A 23,251-nucleotide genomic window follows, 5' to 3' on the forward strand; every position below is an offset into this window, starting at 1 on the left:
CTTGCCTAATAATTATGCACACCTTTTGATATAAGGCGTTATTCACTTTAACCACACCCTCCCTCATTGCACAAATACATATCACCTGAAAATGATTCAATCCCAATAAGCATTCAAGTTCATATGGTTTTGGAGTTGGAAAATGTGCATAGAAACAATGATAAGATCAGAATACTCACTTGCCTAATAAATGTGCACGCAGTGTACATCATTCTCTCTCACACACACACACACATACACACTCACACGTCAGCTCACACACACGTTATCTCAGACATATCCAGCCCGTGCGTTTCCCATCAGCAGCTGATTTGAACTTGAAAATAAATGGTTTTTTTTTGCAACAAATAAATGCCACATTTTGATTCTCATTGATTCACTGAATTGTTTTCGAATGTAAACCTCTTAGTTTCCTGTATGGTAATGGAGTCCATGTATCTATATACGTATATCAAATTGTCTCGAAAGATACACATCCCTATTGATACCCCACTGCAACAGATTAAAGAAGTGGGAGGGGGGGGTATGGAATGATGATGATAATGAGGATGTTGTTCTTCATCCTTTGCAGAGAAACTGATGGCATGTTATTTGATTTTTCACAGGTTTCTGCATGTTTGTTCTGAGTTTAGTGAAGAAGCATTACCGCCTGCAGTTTTATATGGTGTGTATGAGTCACGTAACCCTGGATACCACTGACTGACTAACATCCTGGTACTCTGCATGCCATACCGTACAGCAGGGTTCCCCAATTACATTCAGCCACGGATGGTCAGGTGGCTGGAACATGGGTTTTTAAATCATTTCTACAGTGCAAATTGACAGCAAGAATCACCAAACGGAGATATGGTATTTGGACAAAAAACAGAATAATTTCAAAGTTTTATAACGTTGGGATACGATCACCTCTTTTATGTTTGGGAATACTTGGATCAGATTTCCTAAATTTAAAATCAATTTGAGTTGATTTCCTGGTGATTTCTTTTATTTTTTAATATCCAACAACGAAAATAATCAAATAAATATATACAGTACCAGTCAAACGTTTGGAATCACCTACTCATTCAAAGGTTTGTCTTTATTTTTTACTATTTGCTACGTTGTAAAATAATAGTGAAGACATCAAACTGTGTAATAACACATATGGAATCATGTAGTAACCAAAAAAGTGTTAAACAAATAAAATATATTTGAGATTATTCAAAGTAGACACCCTTTGCCTTGATGACAGCTTTGCACACTCTTGGCATTCTCTCAACCAGCTTTGTGAGGTAGTCACCTGGAATGCATTTCAATTAACAGGTGTGCCTTGTTAAAAGTTAATTTGTGGAATTTCTTTCCTTCTTAATGTGTTTGAGCCAGTCAGTTGTGTTGTGACAAGGTAGGGGTGGTATACAGAAGATAGCCCTATTTGGTTAAAGACCAAGTCCATATTATGGCAAGAACAGCTCAAATAAGCAAAGAGAAATGACAGTCCATCATTACTTTAAAACATAAAGGTCAGTCAATGTGGAAAATTTAAAGAACTTTGAAAGTTTCTTCAAGTGCAGTCGCAAGAACCATCAAGCGCTATGATGAAACTGGCTCTCATGAGGACCGCCACAGGAAAGGAAGACCCAGAGTTACCTCTGCTGCAGAGAATATATTCATTATAGTTACCAGCCTCAGATAGCAGCCCAAATAAATGCTTCACAGATTTCAAGTAACAGACTCATCTCAACATCAACTGTTTAGAGGAGACTGCGTGAATCAGGCCTTCATGGTCGAATTGCAGCAAAGAAACCACTACTAAAGGACACCGATAAGAAGAAGAGACTTGCTTGGGCCAGAAAACATGAGCAATGGACATTAGACCGGGAAAATCTGTCCTTTGGTCTGATGAGTCCAAATTTGAGATTTTTTTGTGCCAACTGCCGTGTCTTTGTGAGACGTAGAGTAGGTGAACGGATGATCTCCGCATGTGTGGTTCCCACAGTGAAGCATGGAGGAGGAGGTGTGATGGTGTGGGCGTGCTTTGCTGGTGACACTGTCAGTGATTTATTTCAAGTTCAAGGCACACTTAACCAGCATGGCTACCACAGCATTCTGCAGCAGCGATATGCCATCCCATCTGGTTTGCTCTTAGTGGGAATATAATTTGTTTTTCAACAGGACAATGACCCCAAACACACCTCCAGGCTGTGTAAGAGCTATTTGAGTGCTGCATCAGATGACCTGGCCTCCACAATGACCAGACCTCAACCCAATTGTGATGGTTTGGGATGAGTTGGACCGCAGAGTGAAGTAAAAGCGGCCAACAAGGGCTCAAGACTGTTGGAAAAGCATTCCAGGTGAAGCTGGTTGAGAGAATGCCAAGAGTGTGCAAAGCTGTCATCAAGGCAAAGGGGTGGCTACTTTGAAGAATCTAAAATATCATTTGATTTGTTTAACACTTTTTTTTAGTTCCTACATGATTCCATATGTGTTATTTCATAGTTTTGATGTCTTCACTATTATTCTACAATGTAGAAGATGGTAAAAATAAAGAAAAACCCTAGAATGAGGAGGTGTGTCCAAACGTTTCACTTGTACTGTGTATATATTTATTTTTTCCCCAAAAAACGTTGAACTCCTTCTTGTTGGGGAACCTTACTTTACAGTATACTGCCTCCTATTGGGGAACCCTACTATACAGCTTACTGCCTCCTATTGGAGACCCCTACTATACTGCTCCCTCCTATTGGGGAACCCTACTATACAGCTCCCTCCTATTGGGGAACCCCACTATACAGCTCCCTCCCTCCTATTGGGGAACCCCACTATACAGCTCCCTCCCTCCTATTGGGGAACCCCACTATACAGCTCCCTCCCTCCTATTGGGGAACCCCACTATACAGCTACCTCCTATTGGGGAACTCCACTATACAGCTACCTCCTATTGGGGAACCCCACTATACAGCTCCCTCCTATTGGGGAACCCCACTATACAGCTCCCTCCTATTGGGGAACCCTACTATACAGCTCCCTCCTATTGGGGAACCCTACTATACAGCTTACTGCCTCCTATTGGAGACCCCTACTATACTGCTCCCTCCTATTGGGGAACCCTACTATACAGCTTACTGCCTCCTATTGGAGACCCCTACTATACTGCTCCCTCCTATTGGGGAACCCTACTATACAGCTCCCTCCTATTGGGGAACCCTACTATACAGCTTACTGCCTCCCATTGGGGAACCCTACTATACAGCTTACTGCCTCCTATTGGGGAACCCCACTATACAGCTCCCTCCCTCTTATTGGGGAACCCCACTATACAGCTCCCTCCCTCCTATTGGGGAACCCCACTATACAGCTCCCTCCCTCCTATTGGGGAACCCCACTATACAGCTACCTCCTATTGGGGAACTCCACTATACAGCTACCTCCTATTGGGGAACCCCACTATACAGCTCCCTCCTATTGGGGAACCCCACTATACAGCTCCCTCCTATTGGGGAACCCTACTATACAGCTCCCTCCTATTGGGGAACCCCACTATACAGCTCCCTCCTATTGGGGAACCCCACTATACAGCTCCCTCCTATTGGGGAACCCACTATACAGCTCCCTCCTATTGGGGAACCCCACTATACAGCTCCCTCCTGTTGGGGAACCCTACTATACAGCTCCCTCCTATTGGGGAACCCCACTATACAGCTCCCTCCTATTGGGGAACCCCACTATACAGCTCCCTCCAATTGGGGAACCCCACTATACAGCTCCCTCCTATTGGGGAACCCCACTATACAGCTCCCTCCTATTGGGGAACCCCACTATACAGCAGACTACGGCTCACATGGAACCCTATTCCCTATGTATTGCACCACTGTTGACCTTGACCACTGTTTTTGACCTTTTGAGTGGAAAGTAGAGCACTACATAGTGAAATGATAAATACATTTGACAACTCTCTCTCTCTCTCTGGACTAAACAGTAGGTGCACTACATGGGATGACGTTTCAGACCCGCCAGCATGACACACACACACACACACACACACACACTAGTGTGCGGTGTATTAGCCTACCATAGATATCAGTGGGTGTAGTGGTGTGGAGTGACTCAGCCTTGCCGCTCTTGATACTGTATTTCTATATCTATTGCCTGCCTGTCTAGATGCTGTATTTCTATATATATTGCCTGCCTATCTATATACTGTATTTCTATAGCCTGCCTATCTATATACTGTATTTCTATAGCCTGCCTATCTAGATACTGTATTTCTATAGCCTGCCTGCTTATCTCTGCATTCTACCTACCAACATTGTTATTGTGAGTGGTCAGGCTACATTCCCCATGGCTAACTGTGTGTGTGGTTTACCCCTGCAGTTTGCATGGACCCATGTTACCCTACTGATAGTGGTGACTCAGTCTCACTTGGTCATCCAGAACCTGTTTGAAGGAATGATCTGGTAAGAGACACACACAGCAAACACAACACGCCCAGAAACCTGTCCCTTCTCTCCTCTTCACTAATACTGTAGTAGTCTGATTCTCTGACACTGTAGTAGTCTGCTTCTCTGATACTGTAGTAGTCTGCTTCTCTGATACTGTAGTAGTCTGCTTCTCTGATACTGTAGTAGTCTGCTTCTCTGATACTGTAGTAGTCTGCTTCTCTTCACTGATACTGTAGTAGTCTGATTCTCTTCACTGATACTGTAGTAGTCTGATTTCACCATCTGAGTCCTATGGTAGTTATCCCTGAGCCCTATGGTAGTCAGCCCTATGGTAGTCAGCCCTACGGTAGTTAGCGCTGAGCCCTACGGTAGTCAGCACTCAGCCCTATGGTAGTCAGCCCTCAGCGCTATGGTAGTCAGCCCTCAGCCCTATGGTAGTCAGCCCTCAGCCCTATGGTAGTCAGCCCTCAGCCCTATGGTAGTCAGCCCTCAGCTCTATGGTAGTCAGCCCTATGGTAGTCAGCTCTATGGTAGTCAGCCCTCAGCCCTATGGTAGTCAGCCCTCGGCTCTATGGTAGTCAGCCCTCGGCTCTATGGTAGTCAGCCCTCGGCTCTATGGTAGTCAGCCCTCAGCCCTATGGTAGTCAGCCCTATGGTAGTCAGCCCTCAGCTCTATGGTAGTCAGCCCTATTGTAGTCAGCCCTCAGCTCTATGGTAGTCAGCCCTCAGCCCTATGGTAGTCAGCCCTCAGCCCTATGGTAGTCAGCCCTATGGTAGTCAGCCCTCAGCCCTATGGTAGTCAACCCTCAGCCCTATGGTAGTCAGCCCTCAGCTCTATGGTAGTCAGCCCTATGGTAGTCAGCCCTCGGCTCTATGGTAGTCAGCCCTATGGTAGTCAGCCCTCAGCCCTATGGTAGTCAGCCCTATGGTAGTCAACCCTCAGCCCTATGGTAGTCAGCCCTATGGTAGTCAACCCTCAGCCCTATGGTAGTCAGCCCTCAGCTCTATGGTAGTCAGCCCTATGGTAGTCAGCCCTATGGTAGTCAGCGCTGAGCCCAAATACAGAGGTCCTCCTCATGGCTCTGTATTCAAACTGTATTTTGTTAAAAAATATATATCTGTAAACGGTCAAGATGCTCGTTGGTCAAATGTAGAGATAATGTTAGGTTGGAGTTGACATGTGTTTGAATGTTGTTTTTCTGTTAGGTTGGAGTTGACACGTGTTTGAATGTTGTTTTTCTGTTAGGTTGGAGTTGACATGTGTTTGAATGTTGTTTTTCTGTTAGGTTGGAGTTGACATGTGTTTGAATGTTGTTTTTCTGTTAGGTTGGAGTTGACATGTGTTTGACCGTTGTTTTTCTGTTAGGTTGGAGTTGACGTGTGTTTGAACGTTGTTTTCCAGGTTCCTCGTCCCTGTCTCCATAGTGATCTGCAATGACATCATGGCCTACCTGTTTGGTTTCTTCTTTGGCAGAACACCACTCATTAAGGTACATTTACAGTATATTATATTATACACCCAGTGGCCAGTTTATTAGGTACATCACCCTCGTTCACCAAAATGGATGGCTCCTACAGACAGTGAGTCACGTGGCTGTATGAAGCAGGCAGACGGGCATCGAGGCATTCAGTTACTGATCGATTGAGCGTTTAGAATGGACAAAACTAGTGACCTAAATTACTTTGAGGGTGGTATGATCGTCGGTGCCAGGCGTGCGGGTTCCATTATCCCAGAAACGGACAGCCTCCTGGGTTTTTCCACGCACGACAGTGCCTAGGGTTTTACCTAGAAGGATGCGACAAACAAAAAAACATCCAGTCAGCGGCAGTCCTGTGGGCGAAAAACAGCTCGTCGATGAGAGATCGAAGGAGAATGGGAAGCTGCGTGCAAGCTAACAGGTGAATAACGGCATCTCGGGAACGCACGACTTGTCGGTCCTCGTCACGGATTGGCTATTGCAGCAGAAGACCACACCGGGGTTCCTCTCCTATCAGCTAAAAACAAGAAGAAGCTGCTCCAGTCGGCACGACATCATCAACACTGGACCATTGAAGAGAGCAAAAACATCGCCTGGTCTGACGAATCCCAGTTCCTGTTGCGTCACGCCGATGGCCGAGTCAGGATTTGGCGTAAGCAGCATGAGTCCATGGACCCATCCTGCTTGGTGTTAACGGTACCGGCTGGTGACAGTGGTTCTGGGGGATGTTTTTCTGGCACCGGTAGGCCTGTAAATATAGGCATATTTGAACACAGACATACTTTTTCAAAAATGTTCATATATCCATAAAATATCCACGTGACATTGTTATACAAGGATATATCATGACATTTCAAATTATTCATTTAAATAAAAACTAACTTTTCAATATAGTTTTTAATGACGCGTGCCCCAATTTTTAAAAACAGACCGGTACCATGAAGCTTGTTGTTTACAGTATGTTGGCCAATCAAAGTGACTTACTTCACAGTCAGAGGCGTCATGTGTAGCAGGAGTTCACTAATACAGATGAAAATAAAATCACAGAATTATAAGTGAAATAATGAAGGAGTATGCTACAACGAGCAACCAACAGGCTGTTTTTTAAATTAATCTGTTTGGGGGGAGAAAGTGTAGCATGTAAACGTTAGCCTAGCTAGCTTCTGTAGGCTACTCCATTCAAGACCGCCACATGTAACGTTAGCCTAGCTAGCTTCTGTAGGCTACTCCATTCAAGACCACCACATGTAACGTTAGCCTAGCTAGCTTCTGTAGGCTACTCCATTCAAGACCGCCACATGTAACGTTAGCCTAGCTAGCTTCTGTAGGCTACTCCATTCAAGACCACCACATGTAACGTTAGCCTAGCTAGCTTCTGTAGGCTACTCCATTCAAGACCACCACATGTAACGTTAGCCTAGCTAGCTTCTGTAGGCTACTCCATTCAAGACCACCACATGTAACGTTAGCCTAGCTAGCTTCTGAAGGCTACTCCATTCAAGACCACCACATGTAACGTTAGCCTAGCTAGCTTCTGTAGGCTACTCCATTCAAGACCACCACATGTAACGTTAGCCTAGCTAGCTTCTGTAGGCTACTCCATTCAAGACCGCCACATGTAACTTTAGCCTAGCTAGCTTCTGTAGGCTACTCCATTCAAGACCGCCACATGTAACGTTAGCCTAGCTAGCTTCTGTAGGCTACTCCATTCAAGACCGCCACATGTAACGTTAGCCTAGCTAGCTTCTGTAGGCTACTCCATTCAAGACCGCCACATGTAACGTTAGCCTAGCTAGCTTCTGTAGGCTACTCCATTCAAGACCGCCACATGTAACGTTAGCCTAGCTAGCTTCTGTAGGCTACTCCATTCAAGACCGCCACATGTAACGTTAGCCTAGCTAGCTTCTGTAGGCTACTCCATTCAAGACCGCCACATCTAACGTTAGCCTAGCTAGCTTCTGTAGGCTACTCCATTCAAGACCGCCACATGTAACGTTAGCCTAGCTAGCTTCTGTAGGCTACTCCATTCAAGACCGCCACATGTAACGTTAGCCTAGCTAGCTTCTGTAGGCTACTCCATTCAAGACCGCCACATGTAACGTTAGCCTAGCTAGCTTCTGTAGGCTACTCCATTCAAGACCGCCACATGTAACGTTAGCCTAGCTAGCTTCTGTAGGCTACTTCATTCAAGACCGCCACTGTTTTGAATTGATGATACATTTTTTGGCTGCTATAACTTACCGAATCTGGGCTGTAGCCCAGTTGAATCTCTCTCTCTCCCTCCATCCACTTGCTCCCCCCCGTCTCTCACACTGTCTCCTCACCGGTGGCAGAAATAGGGCTCAGCTCCGATTACAAAATTTAAGTTTTAAAAATCATAACTTATTTAAAATATCCAGATATCAGAAAATGTATGATACTATTAAAATAGTAAAATGATTTATACTAGTATATATATATATACACATTTATATACATACATAAATATATATATATACAGTGCCTTGCGAAAGTATTCGGCCCCCTTGAACTTTGCAACCTTTTACCTCATTTCAGGCTTCAAACATAAAGATATAAAACTGTATTTTTTTGTGAAGAATCAACAACAAGTGGGACACAATCATGAAGTGGAACGACATTTATTGGATATTTCAAACTTTTTTAACAAATCAAAAACTGAAAAATTGGGCGTGCAAAATTATATTATATTTATTATTTATTATATATATATAAATATAAATATCTGTGTATTCTCAGTGTGTACTAGTATAAATCGTTTTACTGTGTGTGTATATATATATATATATATATATATAAATATACTTATATAAAAAACACAAATACCTAATGCCACAATGCTGTAACTTTTTAGTAGGAGGATATTGATTAAAAAATAAAATAGTTATACATTATTACCCAGAGCTGTACTGGATGAGGGGGAGAGATGCTGTTGTCGGTTGTGTAAAACCCATCATCTGACCTGGTCTCAGACGATCCTGCAGGTGAAGAAGCCGGTTGTGGACTTCCTGGGTTGGCGTTGCTTACTTACCCCGTGGTCTGCTGTTGTGAGGCCGGTTGTGGACTTCCTGGGCTGGCGTTGCTTACTTACCCCGTGGTCTGCTGTTGTGAGGCCGGTTGTGGACTTCCTGGGCTGGCGTTGCTTACTTACCCCGTGGTCTGCTGTTGTGAGGCCGGTTGTGGACTTCCTGGGCTGGCGTTGCTTACTTACCCCGTGGTCTGCTGTTGTGAGGCCGGTTGTGGACTTCCTGGGCTGGCGTTGCTTACTTACCCCGTGGTCTGCTGTTGTGAGGCCGGTTGTGGACTTCCTGGGCTGGCGTTGCTTACTTACCCCGTGGTCTGCTGTTGTGAGGCCGGTTGTGGACTTCCTGGGCTGACGTTGCTTACTTACCCGTGGTCTGCTGTTGTGAGGCCGGTTGTGGACTTCCTGGGCTGGCGTTGCTTACTTACCCGTGGTCTGCTGTTGTGAGGCCGGTTGTGGACTTCCTGGGCTGGCGTTGCTTACTTACCCCGTGGTCTGCTGTTGTGAGGCCGGTTGTGGACTTCCTGGGCTGGCGTTGCTTACTTACCCGTGGTCTGCTGTTGTGAGGCCGGTTGTGGACTTCCTGGGCTGGCGTTGCTTACTTACCCGTGGTCTGCTGTTGTGAGGCCGGTTGTGGACTTCCTGGGCTGGCGTTGCTTACTTACCCGTGGTCTGCTGTTGTGAGGCCGGTTGTGGACTTCCTGGGCTGGCGTTGCTTACTTACCCGTGGTCTGCTGTTGTGAGGCCGGTTGTGGACTTCCTGGGCTGGCGTTGCTTACTTACCCTGTGGTCTGCTGTTGTGAGGCCGGTTGTGGACTTCCTGGGCTGGCGTTGCTTACTTACCCGTGGTCTGCTGTTGTGAGGCCGGTTGTGGACTTCCTGGGCTGGCGTTGCTTACTTACCCGTGGTCTGCTGTTGTGAGGCCGGTTGTGGACTTCCTGGGCTGGCGTTGCTTACTTACCCGTGGTCTGCTGTTGTGAGGCCGGTTGTGGACTTCCTGGGCTGGCGTTGCTTACTTACCCGTGGTCTGCTGTTGTGAGGCCGGTTGGACGTACTGCCAAATTCTCTCAAATTAGGTGACCTATAGTATAGAAATTAAAATTAAATTGTCTGGCAACCGCTCTGGTGGAAATTCCTGCAGTCAGCATGCCAATTTGCACAACCCTTCAAAACTTGAGACATTTGTGGCATTGTGTTGTGTGACCAAACTGCACATTTTAGAGTGGCCTTTTATTGTCCCCAGCACAAGGTGCACCTGTGTAATGATCGTGCTTCTTGATATGCCACACTTGTTAGCGGGATGGATTATCTTGGCAAAGGAGAAAAAGCTCACCGGCAGCGATGTAAAACAAATGTGTGCACAACATTTGAGAGAGATTTATTTTTTTTATGAGTATGAAACATTTCTGAGATCCTTTTATTTCAACTCATGAAACATGGGACCAACACTTTACACGTTTGCGTTTTAATATTGTTGTTCAGTGAACATGGTCCCCACCGTCTTGACTGCATCAAACCGAGAGAAGCTAGCCTAGCTAACGTTAGCTAGGCTAATTGAGACTACATAACTTCGACTGTGCGTTTTTCTCCCCGTCCCGAATCCCACAGTAAATAACTCCGTTCAGATGAATAAGTAGCAGTCTTCCTGATGGCTCCTGATGGTGTTGTAGCCTGTCCTTCTCATTTAGTTCTGTCATTTTAATTCCATCTTCCATTGATTAGCCTAGATATCTCTTCATAACTTGGAACAGGGAGGCTGTAACTCTGACTGTAGTCTAGGTTGCTGGTTTGTTGACTTGCGACTGGATGACAACAACAAGCTTACACGGCACCACTCTCGTGAAAAACAAGAGAACCAGCAGTATAAATGATATAATTTTCTATCTCCGCGGGAAGCGTGATGTTAACCATCTGCATTGTGAATTCATGTGGCATTTTATGAATCTTATTGTTTTAATGGAAATTCTTGTTTTTTATGTTTAATTTTTTGGGGGACAAACTTGTCCATTTGTCACACCCATAGTGTGAAACACTGTCATTCCTGTTTGAAAGATGGCCTCTGTTCCTGTATCTGTCTCTACTCGACGCCACAATTCAGTTTCCTAGTCACTCAGTTCAGGAAGTGGAATTTGCCATTTTAAAATCAATTTATGCATTTAAAAAAAAAAAAAGACCTCATTGGAAGAAATGAAATAATTATCATAACATGTGTTAAAAATGAAATGTATTATTATTGTTGTTGTTGTTATTTATTACAGCTGTCTCCCAAGAAGACGTGGGAGGGATTCATAGGAGGGTTCTTTGGAACCCTGGTCTTTGGATTCATAGTGAGTATTACAGTATAACAGCATGGTAATAGTATGGAATAAAGTTCAACAACATGGTAATAGTATGGAATAAAGTTCAACAACATGGTAATAGTATGGAATAAAGTTTAACAACATGGTAATAATATGGAATAAAGTTTAACAACATGGTAATAGTATGGAATAAAGTTTAACAACATGGTAATAATATGGAATAAAGTTTAACAACATGGTAATAGTATGGAATAAAGTTCAACAACATGGTAATAGTATGGAATAAAGTTCAACAACATGGTAATAGTATGGAATAAAGTTTAACAACATGGTAATAATATGGAATAAAGTTTAACAACATGGTAATAGTATGGAATAAAGTTCAACAACATGGTAATAGTATGGAATAAAGTTCAACAACATGGTAATAGAATGGAATAAAGTTTAACAGCATGGTAATAGTATGGAATAAAGTTTAACATGGTAATAATATGGAATAAAGTTTAACAACATGGTAATAGTATGGAATAAAGTTCAACAACATGGTAATAGTATGGAATAAAGTTTAACAACATGGTAATAATATGGAATAAAGTTTAACAACATGGTAATAGTATGGAATAAAGTTCAACAACATGGTAATAGTATGGAATAAAGTTCAACAACATGGTAATAGAATGGAATAAAGTTTAACATGGTAATAATATGGAATAAAGTTTAACAGCATGGTAATAGTATGGAATAAAGTTTAACAACATGGTAATAGTATGGAATAAAGTTTAACAACATGGTAATAGTATGGAATAAAGTGTAACAACATGGTAATAGTATGGAATAAAGTGTAATAACATGGTAATAATATGGAATAAAGTTTAACATGGTAATAGTATGGAATAAAGTTCAACAACATGGTAATAGTATGGAATAAAGTTTAACAACATGGTAATAGTATGGAATAAAGTTTAACAACATGGTAATAGAATGGAATAAAGTTTCTGTGCTTCTTCTCTCCTGCTAGCTGGCATACCTGCTAGCTCAGTTCCAGTACTTTGTCTGTCCCGTGGAATACAACAGTGAGACCAACCGTTTCACTGCGGAGTGTGAACCCTCGGACATTTTCGTGATGCACGAGTACACATTGCCCTTCACTGTCCAGAGCATCCTCAGATGGGTAAGGGGACCTTTACAGTTGTACACCCCCCCCCCCCCCCAGAAATCCTGTCCGAATAATTCCTGTTTGGGGGATTCCCTAACATCTTATTCTGTGCTGGTCCCAGAAGTCCTCTAACTGTGCAAAGCAGTGGCATTTGGGAATGTTTTGGGGGATTTTGCCAACAGGGCCAAAGGTTATCTGGTCATAGAAGGTCAGCACCTCTAGGCTGAGTGCTTCATTCTACCCCAGCAGTCCTGGGCTCACCTGCTCTGACAAGTAGTGTGCCTTTCCTGTTGGTCCTGGATGGCTTAGACACGAGGCAAAGTTTTGTGTTCTTAAGCTGAGTTTTACACAGGCAGTCCAATTCTGGGCAAAAAAAAAGAGCTTATCTGATTGGTCAAAATTGATAATTCTGATTGATCAGAATTAGGATGCCTGTATTACTGGTCTGGTGAGAACACAAGTCTGAGAGACCTGCTGTTGTGTGTACTAGACATGATCGATGCTTAATTGTATTTTACTACATGTTGCTCAAACATTTACTTACTAGCTGGTTACAACTAAATAGTAGTGCTTGTTTCAATGAATCCAAGGGAAATGCTAAAGTGTCTGTCTGTGTCTGTCTGTGTTTGTCTGTCTGTCTGTCTCTGTCTGTCTGCCTCTCTGTTTGTCTGTCTGTGTTTGTCTGTCTGTCTGTCTGTCTGTCTGTCTGTCTGTCTGTGTCTGTCTGTGTTTGTCTGTGTGTCTGTCTGTCTATCTGTCTGTCTGTCTGTCTGTGTGCCTCTGTCTGTCTGTCTGTCTGTCTGTCTGTCTGTCTGTCTGTCTGTCTGTCTGTCTGTCTCTACAGAAAACGGTGACCATCTACCCGTACCAGATCCACAGCGTGGCGCTCTCCACCTTCGGCTCTCTCATTGGTCCTTTTGGAGGATTCTTCGCCAGCGGATTCAAACGAGCGTTCAAGATTAAAGTGAGAACAGAGACATTAACACACACACACACACACACACAAAGGCCTACGCTTGGCTATGCTTGTTTAATTAACTAAATATTTGTGTGGGATTATTTCCATGGATACCTTAAAGACATAATGATGATTTGTCTGTAAGTAGTCTTGGGCGGTATCCAGATTGTCGTACTGTTCTTCTGCCATCCCGGGGTTTACGGTATTTCCAGCATAGTACACTAGGGGGCACTAAATACACACACAATAAAATACCTTTTTTTGAGTTCTCATGAACGCTTTTTAGCTAAATGCTAACGAAGCGAAAACGAACCAACTAATTGCAGACAGGCAAATCCAGCTCATAAAGTTATACAAGTATAGCAAGTAAACATTTTCGGTGAGTGTGGAAATGTACAAGTTGAAAGTGAAATAAGAATAATTGTGCAAATGAACAAAGTTGTTTATGCATGCTTTTCTGAAGGAAGAGCAGCATGTGTACACGGAGCAGAGGGGAGAAGAGAAGAGGGAAAACTAACACTAGTAGGAAGCACGGGGACAAAATGGCAGCCGTGTAGAACTCATCCAGACCTCTTTGTCTTCTCCAACACGGCAGAAAGCTAACACCCCTTCTCCTGATTTTGAATTCAGCCCACTTACCATAGCTAACTAACAAGTAAACCAAATTCACAGCCGGAGAGTATAGCACATCTTAGACAGTTCTTAAGACGTCTGATGGTTAACATTTAGTAGTGAATAACATACAAGTGTAACTTAATCACCTGATTGTGCCACACGAGACTCAACGCTTTGGGACTCCCGTTATGCTCGTTACGATGAACACGCGACTGGCTGCTGTTCTGGGAACCTACGGTGAAGCTTCATAATGTAAAGTTATTGTAACAGGCGACATGAAGGATACCAACCTACTTTGATCTCCTAATGTAGTTGTACAAGTTGACTGCAAGGTATTCACTTCATATTCAACGGTATTGAAAAACCATCTCGTGGGTATTTCCAAATAGCCTGGTATACGTTATACTGCTCAACCCTAGTAGTAACCTCTTTCTCTCCTGTCAGGACCTTCTCTGTAGTAACCTCTCTCTCTCCTGTCAGGACCTTCTCTGTAGTAACTTCTCTCTCTCCTGTCAGGACCTTCTCTGTAGTAACCTCTCTCTCTCCTGTCAGGACTTTCTCTGTAGTAACCTCTCTCTCTCCTGTCAGGACCTTCTCTGTAGTAACTTCTCTCTCTCCTGTCAGGACCTTCTCTGTAGTAACCTCTCCCTCTCCTGTCAGGACCTTCTCTGTAGTAACCTCTCCCTCTCCTGTCAGGACCTTCTCTCTAGTAACCTCTCCCTCTCCTGTCAGGACCTTCTCTCTAGTAACCTCTCTCTCTCCTGTCAGGACTTTCTCTGTAGTAACTTCTCTCTCTCCTGTCAGGACCTTCTCTGTAGTAACCTCTCTCTCTCCTGTCAGGACTTTCTCTGTAGTAACCTCTCTCTCTCCTGTCAGGACCTTCTCTGTAGTAACTTCTCTCTCTCCTGTCAGGACCTTCTCTGTAGTAACCTCTCCCTCTCCTGTCAGGACCTTCTCTGTAGTAACCTCTCCCTCTCCTGTCAGGACCTTCTCTGTAGTAACCTCTCCCTCTCCTGTCAGGACCTTCTCTGTAGTAACCTCTCCCTCTCCTGTCAGGACCTTCTCTGTAGTAACCTCTCCCTCTCCTGTCAGGACCTTCTCTGTAGTAACCTCTCTCTCTCCTGTCAGGACTTTCTCTGTAGTAACTTCTCTCTCTCCTGTCAGGACTTTCTCTGTAGTAACCTCTCTCTCTCCTGTCAGGACTTTCTCTGTAGTAACCTCTCCCTCTCCTGTCAGGACCTTCTCTGTAGTAACCTCTCCCTCTCCTGTCAGGACCTTCTCTCTAGTAACCTCTCTCTCTCCTGTCAGGACTTTCTCTGTAGTAACTTCTCTCTCTCCTGTCAGGACTTTCTCTGTAGTAACTTCTCTCTCTCCTGTCAGGACCTTCTCTGTAGTAACTTATCTCTCTCCTGTCAGGACCTTCTCTGTAGTAACTTCTCTCTCTCCTGTCAGGACCTTCTCTGTAGTAATTTCTCTCTCTCCTGTCAGGACCTTCTCTGTAGTAACCTCTCTCTCTCCTGTCAGGACTTTCTCTGTAGTAACCTCTCTCTCTCCTGTCAGGACCTTCTCTGTAGTAACTTCTCTCTCTCCTGTCAGGACCTTCTCTGTAGTAACCTCTCCCTCTCCTGTCAGGACCTTCTCTGTAGTAACCTCTCCCTCTCCTGTCAGGACCTTCTCTGTAGTAACCTCTCCCTCTCCTGTCAGGACCTTCTCTGTAGTAACCTCTCCCTCTCCTGTCAGGACCTTCTCTGTAGTAACCTCTCTCTCTCCTGTCAGGACTTTCTCTGTAGTAACTTCTCTCTCTCCTGTCAGGACTTTCTCTGTAGTAACCTCTCCCTCTCCTGTCAGGACCTTCTCTGTAGTAACCTCTCCCTCTCCTGTCAGGACCTTCTCTCTAGTAACCTCTCTCTCTCCTGTCAGGACTTTCTCTGTAGTAACTTCTCTCTCTCCTGTCAGGACTTTCTCTGTAGTAACTTCTCTCTCTCCTGTCAGGACCTTCTCTGTAGTAACTTCTCTCTCTCCTGTCAGGACCTTCTCTGTAGTAATTTCTCTCTCTCCTGTCAGGACCTTCTCTGTAGTAACCTCTCTCTCTCTCTCTTTCTCTCTCTGTCTTTGTCTCTCTCTCTTACTATTTCTCTGTCTCTCTCTCTCTCTCTGTAGTAACCTCTCTCTCTCTCCTGTCAGGACTTTGCAGACACCATCCCTGGTCACGGGGGCATCATGGATCGCTTCGACTGTCAGTATCTGATGGCTACATTCACTCACGTTTACATAGCCAGCTTCATCAGGTAAGGGTTGTCACTTTAACCTAGCCAGCTTCATCAGGTAAGGGTTGTCACATTAACGTAGCCAGCTTCATCAGGTAAGGGTCGTCACTTTAACCTAGCCAGCTTCATCAGGTAAGGGTCGTCACATTAACATAGCCAGACAAATACCCATAATGCACTACTTGGGGAATAGGGAGTAATTGACATAGTTTATTAGCCAGTTTACGTCAGCTTTTATCAGGCATGGATGATCTTTAAGGTGATCAATAGGCAGCAACTGTTAATTTAAAGGGGCAATTAGGTGGTACTGGAACTGTTTTGGTGAAAAGCTGAGGGACTGTAACCATTCGCCAATTCATAGTCAGATTTATGAATGTAAGGACTGACCATCCAAGACATCAATATTATAGTTTTTTTTTTAACAAAAAATCCATATCGCAATAAATAGCCTGAATTGATGCGACAACGATAAAGCGAACAATAATTGTTACATATCCCTTTAAACTACTGCTATTAGTGTGATGGTTGTAGCCATCAAGTGTCTCATTAATAATCACCCATATTAGCAAACTTGTATTTCATTTCAAACTTCACATTTCTCTAGTACAGGCTACTTATCATAATGAAAGATATCAATAAAATGCCTGCAATGAGTGGTCGGTGTCGATGAGTGGTCGGTCGGTGTCGATGAGTGGTCGGTCGGTGTCGATGAGTGGTCGGTCGGTGTCGATGAGTGGTCGGTCGGTGTCGATGAGTGGTCGGTCGGTGTCGATGAGTGGTCGGTCGGTGTCGATGAGTGGTCGGTCGGTGTCGATGAGTGGTCGGTCGGTGTCGATGAGTGGTCGGTCGGTGTCGATGAGTGGTCGGTCGGTGACGATGAGTGGTCGGTCGGTGACGATCTGTGGTCGGTGTCGATGAGTGGTCGGTCGGTGTCGATGAGTGGTCGGTCGGTGTCGATGAGTGGTCGGTCGGTGTCGATGAGTGGTCGGTCGGTGACGATGAGTGGTCGGTCGGTGTCGATGAGTGGTCGGTCGGTGACGATGAGTGGTCGGTGTCGATGAGTGGTCGGTGTCGATGAGTGGTCGGTGTCGATGAGTGGTCGGTGACGATGAGTGGTCGGTCGGTGACGATGAGTGGTCGGTCGGTGACGATGAGTGGTCGGTGACGATAAGGTGTCTGTGGTCGGTGTCGATGAGTGGTCGGTGTCGATGAGTGGTCGGTGTCGATAAGGTGTCTGTGGTCGGTGTGGTTGGTGTCGATCAGACGATGAGTGGTTGGTCGGTGGCGATGAGTGGTCGGTGTCGATGAGTGGTCGGTGTCGATGAGTGGTCGGTGTCGATGAGTGGTCGGTCGGTGTCGATGAGTGGTCGGTCGGTGTCGATGAGTGGTCGGTCGGTGTCGATGAGTGGTCGGTCGGTGACGATGAGTGGTCGGTCTGTGACGATGAGTGGTCGGTGACGATAAGGTGTCCGTGGTCGGTGTCGATGAGTGGTCGGTGTCGATGAGTGGTCGGTGTCGATAAGGTGTCTGTGGTCGGTGTGGTTGGTGTCGATCATTTTGGTTTATCGTCCCAGCTCTAGTTTTAACCATGTTTTGAGGCTATACTGTGTTTGTTTACTAACATTGGAGTAAAACAAGCTTATATATGGGATATCAAGAGGCATGTAATGACTATATGTCATCAATTTCAAACTGTCACAGCAGTTTGTGTCTAACTGACGGCCAGACGGAGAGAGATGGTGGCCAGTTGGATAGATGGTCACCTCCAAGCTGTTTAGATCAGGGGTTGGTGTCAGACGGCCAGATGGAGAGAGATGGTGGCCAGTTGGATAGATGGTCTCCTCCAAGCTGTTTAGATCAGGGGTTGGTGTCTAACGGCCAGATGGAGAGCGATGGTGGCCAGTTGGATAGATGGTCTCCTCCAAGCTGTTTAGATCAGGGGTTGGTGTCTAACTGACAGCCAGATCACCTCCAAGCCGTTTAGATCAGGGGTTAGTGTCTAACTGACAGCCAGTCATAAAAATAGGATTGTAAAAGACCTTCTGTCTCTATACAAGATGGTGTGTTGGTGACTGGAGTTTTGGCTGTGGTGTGTTTATCTGTTCCAGAGGTCCCAACTCCAGTAAGATGTTAACAATAATGACTTGTGGTTTAATGACAGGTTAATGGTAGTTATGTGTTATGGCTGACCCTGTCCTGTGGTTTGATAGGAGATTTGGGGTTGTGATCTCTGACCCTGTTCGGTGGTTTGATAGGAGATTTGGGGTTGTGATCTCTGACCCTGTTCGGTGGTTTGATAGGAGATTTGGGGTCGTGATCACTGACCCTGTCCTGTGGTTTGATAGGAGATTTGGGGTTGTGATCACTGACCCTGTCCTGTGGTTTGATAGGAGATTTGGGGTAGTGATCTCTGACCCTGTCTTGTGGTTTGATAGGAGATTTGGGGTCGTGATCTCTGACCCTGTCCTGTGGTTTGATAGGAGATTTGGGGTCGTGATCACTGACCCTGTCCTGTGGTTTGATAGGAGATTTGGGGTAGTGATCTCTGACCCTGTCTTGTGGTTTGATAGGAGATTTGGGGTCGTGATCTCTGACCCTGTCCTGTGGTTTGATAGGAGATTTGGGGTCGTGATCTCTGACCCTGTCCTGTGGTTTGATAGGAGATTTGGGGTCGTGATCACTGACCCTGTCCTGTGGTTTGATAGGAGATTTGGGGTAGTGATCTCTGACCCTGTCTTGTGGTTTGATAGGAGATTTGGGGTCGTGATCTCTGACCCTGTCCTGTGGTTTGATAGGAGATTTGGGGTCGTGGTCTCTGACCCTGTCCTGTGGTTTGATAGGAGATTTGGGGTCGTGATCTCTGACCCTGTCCTGTGGTTTGATAGGAGATTTGGGGTCGTGGTCTCTGACCCTGTCCTGTGGTTTGATAGGAGATTTGGGGTAGTGATCTCTGACCCTGTCCTGTGGTTTGATAGGAGATTTGGGGTTGTGGTCTCTGACCCTGTCCTGTGGTTTGATAGGAGATTTGGGGTAGTGATCTCTGACCCTGTCCTGTGGTTTGATAGGAGATTTAGGGTAGTGATTTCTGACCCTGTCCTGTGGTTTGATAGGAGATTTGGGGTCGTGGTCTCTGACCCTGTCCTGTGGTTTGATAGGAGATTTGGGGTAGTGATCTCTGACCCTGTCCTGTGGTTTGATAGGAGATTTAGGGTAGTGATCTCTGACCCTGTCCTGTGGTTTGATAGGAGATTTGGGGTCGTGATCTCTGACCCTGTCCTGTGGTTTGATAGGAGATTTGGGGTCGTGATCTCTGACCCTGTCCTGTGGTTTGATAAGCAGCTGTTTATATTATAATATGTTATGTTAAGGTGTTTATATTATAATATGTTAATGTGATGTTATGTCTGTGTTCCAGAGGTCCCAACCCCAGCAAGGTGTTACAGCAGCTGTTGGTCCTGCAGCCAGAGCAGCAGCTCAGTATCTTCAACGCCATGAGAGACCGCCTGAGAGACAGGGGAATACTGCCCCCTGCTGCCACGGAGGCGATGTAGAACACACACGCAAGAGGGGGAGAGTGTGTGTGTGTGTGTGTGTGTGAGAGAGAGGAAGAGTTTGGCTGTGTGTGTGTGTGTGTGTGTGTCTGAGAGAGTGTCTTTGGCTGCTTGTGTGTGGCCTGCACCTTCTTCCAGACACTCATCCCTCATCTGCCCAGTGTCTGTTTTTTGTCTTTTCTTGTTTCTAACCAGTCATTACTGTGAACTAAGATGTTGCTCCCAGCATCAAGGAGTTACCAATAACAGCAGCAACAACAACACATTCAGACTGTCATAGCTACCACTGGGACCTGCATGAGTACCTAACTACACAAACAAACTGCATCAACCGACCGTTATGCTACCAAGCTAGCTAGCAGCAGCATCAACCGACCGGTATGCTACCAAGCAAACTACCAGCAGCAGCCGCAACTGACCGTTATGCTACCAAGCTAGCTAGCAACAGCATCAACCGACCGTTATGCTACCAAGCTAGCTAGCAACAGCATCAACCGACCGTTATGCTACCAAGCTAGCTAGCAACAGCATCAACCGACCGTTATGCTACCAAGCAAACTACCAGCAGCAGCCGCAACCGACCGTTATGCTACCAAGCTAGCTAGCAATAGCATCAACCGACTGTTATGCTACCAAGCTAGCTAGCAACAGCATCAACCGACCGTTATGCTACCAAGCTAGCTAGCAACAGCATCAACCGACCGTTATGCTACCAAGCTAGCTAGCAACAGCATCAACCGACCGTTATGCTACCAAGCTAGCTAGCAACAGCATCAACCGACCGTTATGCTACCAAGCTAGCTAGCAACAGCATCAACCGACCGTTATGCTACCAAGCTAGCTAGCTAAAGACTAAAGGCTGCATTGCTCTGAACAGAAATGTCTTCCTAAACGAAATGGATCCTAACTAAGCACACAGATAGGGGACAGTGGGTGACTGACTGACTGACTTGACGGTTTCTCTACGGATGTACGGAGAACATTGCACTGATTTGAAGGAAGAAACGCGGTAAAGCTTTTACAATACAAGGCTATCAGCATATCCTGGGTTAGTGTCTCGGTGTTGGAAGTGGTTCTAAAGCAACAGCGAGGTTGTTGTATTTCACTAGACGCCAAAACGGAGGGGAAAACGGACTGAAAACAGGGACCTGACCTGAATTTGTCCAACAAGAAAAGCCTGTTTTTTTAACGTTCTGTTGCCCTTAGTGCTACGGTGTGAAATACGACCCAGAGGACAAAAAAAAAAAAAAATTGTGTTTTTGTATGTCAGCTGCTCCAACATGTTTTCAAGATACTAAATACACTTGACTTAGGCTTTGGGCGTTTAGTATGATCTGTCTATCTGAGATAATGGTGTTCACTAAACTTAATATAGAACTTCTTAATTTTTTTAAATGATAAAAATTGAAAACATGAAGCATGTTTCTAAGTTCTATTGTTCATTACTGCTGAAAACCATTGTTTCCCCCCCCCCCCCCCCTCTATGAACTTGTTTTAGGTTCTAGATATACCTATTGTAGGTATTGGCAATTAACCTCAACCTTGAGATAGATGGAGCTTGTGTGTAACCTTGGACGTAAACAAACAAACGCAGTAACTATAGCAACCAGCACACTGTTCTTATTTCCAATGTATTACTGTACATAGAATATAACATATATATTTAGCTGAACAAAGACCTAATATAAAATCTGTGACTTGTCAAAATATACTAATATGGTAGCCCTATTATAAACACAACAATTACATGGGATGTAAATAATAATTTGATAATATACCTATATATATATTGAGTGTACAAAACAGTAAGAACACCTTCACTAATATTGAGTTGGGTACCCCCCTTTTCCCCTCAGAGCAGCCTCAATTCGTCCGGGCGTGGACTCTACAAGGTGTTGAAAGCGTTCCACACGGATGCTGGCCCCAATGCTTCTCCCAGTTGGGTCAAGTTGGCTTGTGGTCCGTTGGGTGGTGGACCGTTCTTGATAAACACAGGAAACTGTTGAGCGTGAGAGAAAACCAGCAGCGTTGCAGTTCTTGACACGAACCGGCGCGCCTGGCACCTACTACCATAACCCGTTCAAAAGGCACTTTGTATGCGTGCCCCCCCCCTTTCACCCTCTGAATGGCACACGTACACAATCCATGTCTCAAGGCTTAAAAATCCTTCTTTAACCTGTCTCCTCCTCTCCTTTCATCTACACTGATTTGAAGTGGATTTAACATCAATAAAGGGATCATATCTTTCACCTGGATCCACCTGGTCAGTCTGTGTCATGGAAAGAGCAGGTGTTCTTAATGTTTTGTACACTCGGTGTATATACACATAAGTTGAACTGGTGTCTGCTGCTGTGGGGAACGTGTGGGGGGGTAACTTAAACATTTACTTGAGATTGTGAGGAAATAATGTTGTGCTTCCTTCCTGTCTAGCCTGTTTTAACCAATGAGTTTAGTTCCACTGTATTTTGTCATCCGGTGTCCATTCCAACTCACTTGAGCTGAGCCACTCCCCAATCCCCAATATTCTACTTCTTCTTACTAGACTCAATGTTTTGTCAAACTGTGTAAAGAAGAACGATATTTTTTTAGAAGTCTACTTATTTGTTTGAATTGCTCTTAAAAAATGATTTAATTATAAGGTAATATGCAAGTGGTAACATTTGATGTTAGGATTACAGTGTGAGACTAAGTACAGTAGGGGTGTGTGTGTGTGTGTATATATAATACATATAAAATATATTATATTCCGAAGAATAGTTGTATCTTTCAGCAATATTTTATCTTTAATATGCAAGAGTTGAATCTATGGAAAAATAATATGGATGGGATTTCTGTGTTGGGCTGGTATTCAATCAAACACACAGTACAGGAAAAAAAACTGCACTGTGGAGAAGAAAAAAAAACATTACTGTGCAAAACTTGAAAAAACACTATTTTAAGTCATGTGATTCATAGACCATGTTTACTGGGTGAAGAAAGAATCGACAAAATAAAACTCACTTTGATTTGAATGAGTTCATGAAAGACTGCTGTTTTTTTTTTTTTATATATTGGAAAACTTTTTCCAGATTTTATTTTATTTTTCTTCCTCGTCTTGTCTTTGATTGAATCGGACCCATCTGTTCTGATTAACAGAGAGAGAGAGAGAGAGAGAGAGAGAGAGATCCTACCTGAAACGTTTACCAAAGCACGGTCCACATTTCAGAACCACTGTCCACTTAACTCCCCTAATGAATGATACAGTAGTCACTCCTAGCCTGGATAAACCAGACTGAGAGCTGGTGAACGCAGCGTTCCAATCTGGGTTCACCAGGCTAAGCAACTACCACGGTCATTCCCAAACAGACGGAGCCCTCCTTCGCTCTCCCTTGGCCCTTGTTCGACCCCTATAGCTGATCTGAAAGGACCTGGTGTGGGCACGAGAGGAGTTTTTTTGTTTAGTTTGGGATAAGGCCTAAGTGCTGTAGG

At 44.6% G+C, this 23,251-nt stretch overlaps 1 protein-coding gene across 1 annotated transcript; it reads left to right on the forward strand.

Annotated features, from left to right (window-relative positions):
- Positions 1–585: 585 nt before the first annotated feature.
- On the forward strand, positions 586–22,802 carry LOC139396370 (phosphatidate cytidylyltransferase 1-like). The gene is made up of 8 exons (XM_071143403.1): positions 586–664; positions 4,351–4,433; positions 5,821–5,908; positions 11,195–11,263; positions 12,255–12,407; positions 13,237–13,356; positions 16,150–16,253; positions 19,648–22,802. The coding sequence occupies exons 1-8, from the start codon at positions 614–616 to the stop codon at positions 19,781–19,783; spliced, it is 804 nt and encodes a 267-aa protein (XP_070999504.1). The 5' UTR covers positions 586–613; the 3' UTR covers positions 19,784–22,802.
- Positions 22,803–23,251: the final 449 nt, after the last annotated feature.

The sequence above is a fragment of the Oncorhynchus clarkii genome, unplaced genomic scaffold (assembly GCF_045791955.1).
Source record: "Oncorhynchus clarkii lewisi isolate Uvic-CL-2024 unplaced genomic scaffold, UVic_Ocla_1.0 unplaced_contig_14088_pilon_pilon, whole genome shotgun sequence".
Taxonomy (NCBI): domain Eukaryota; kingdom Metazoa; phylum Chordata; class Actinopteri; order Salmoniformes; family Salmonidae; genus Oncorhynchus; species Oncorhynchus clarkii.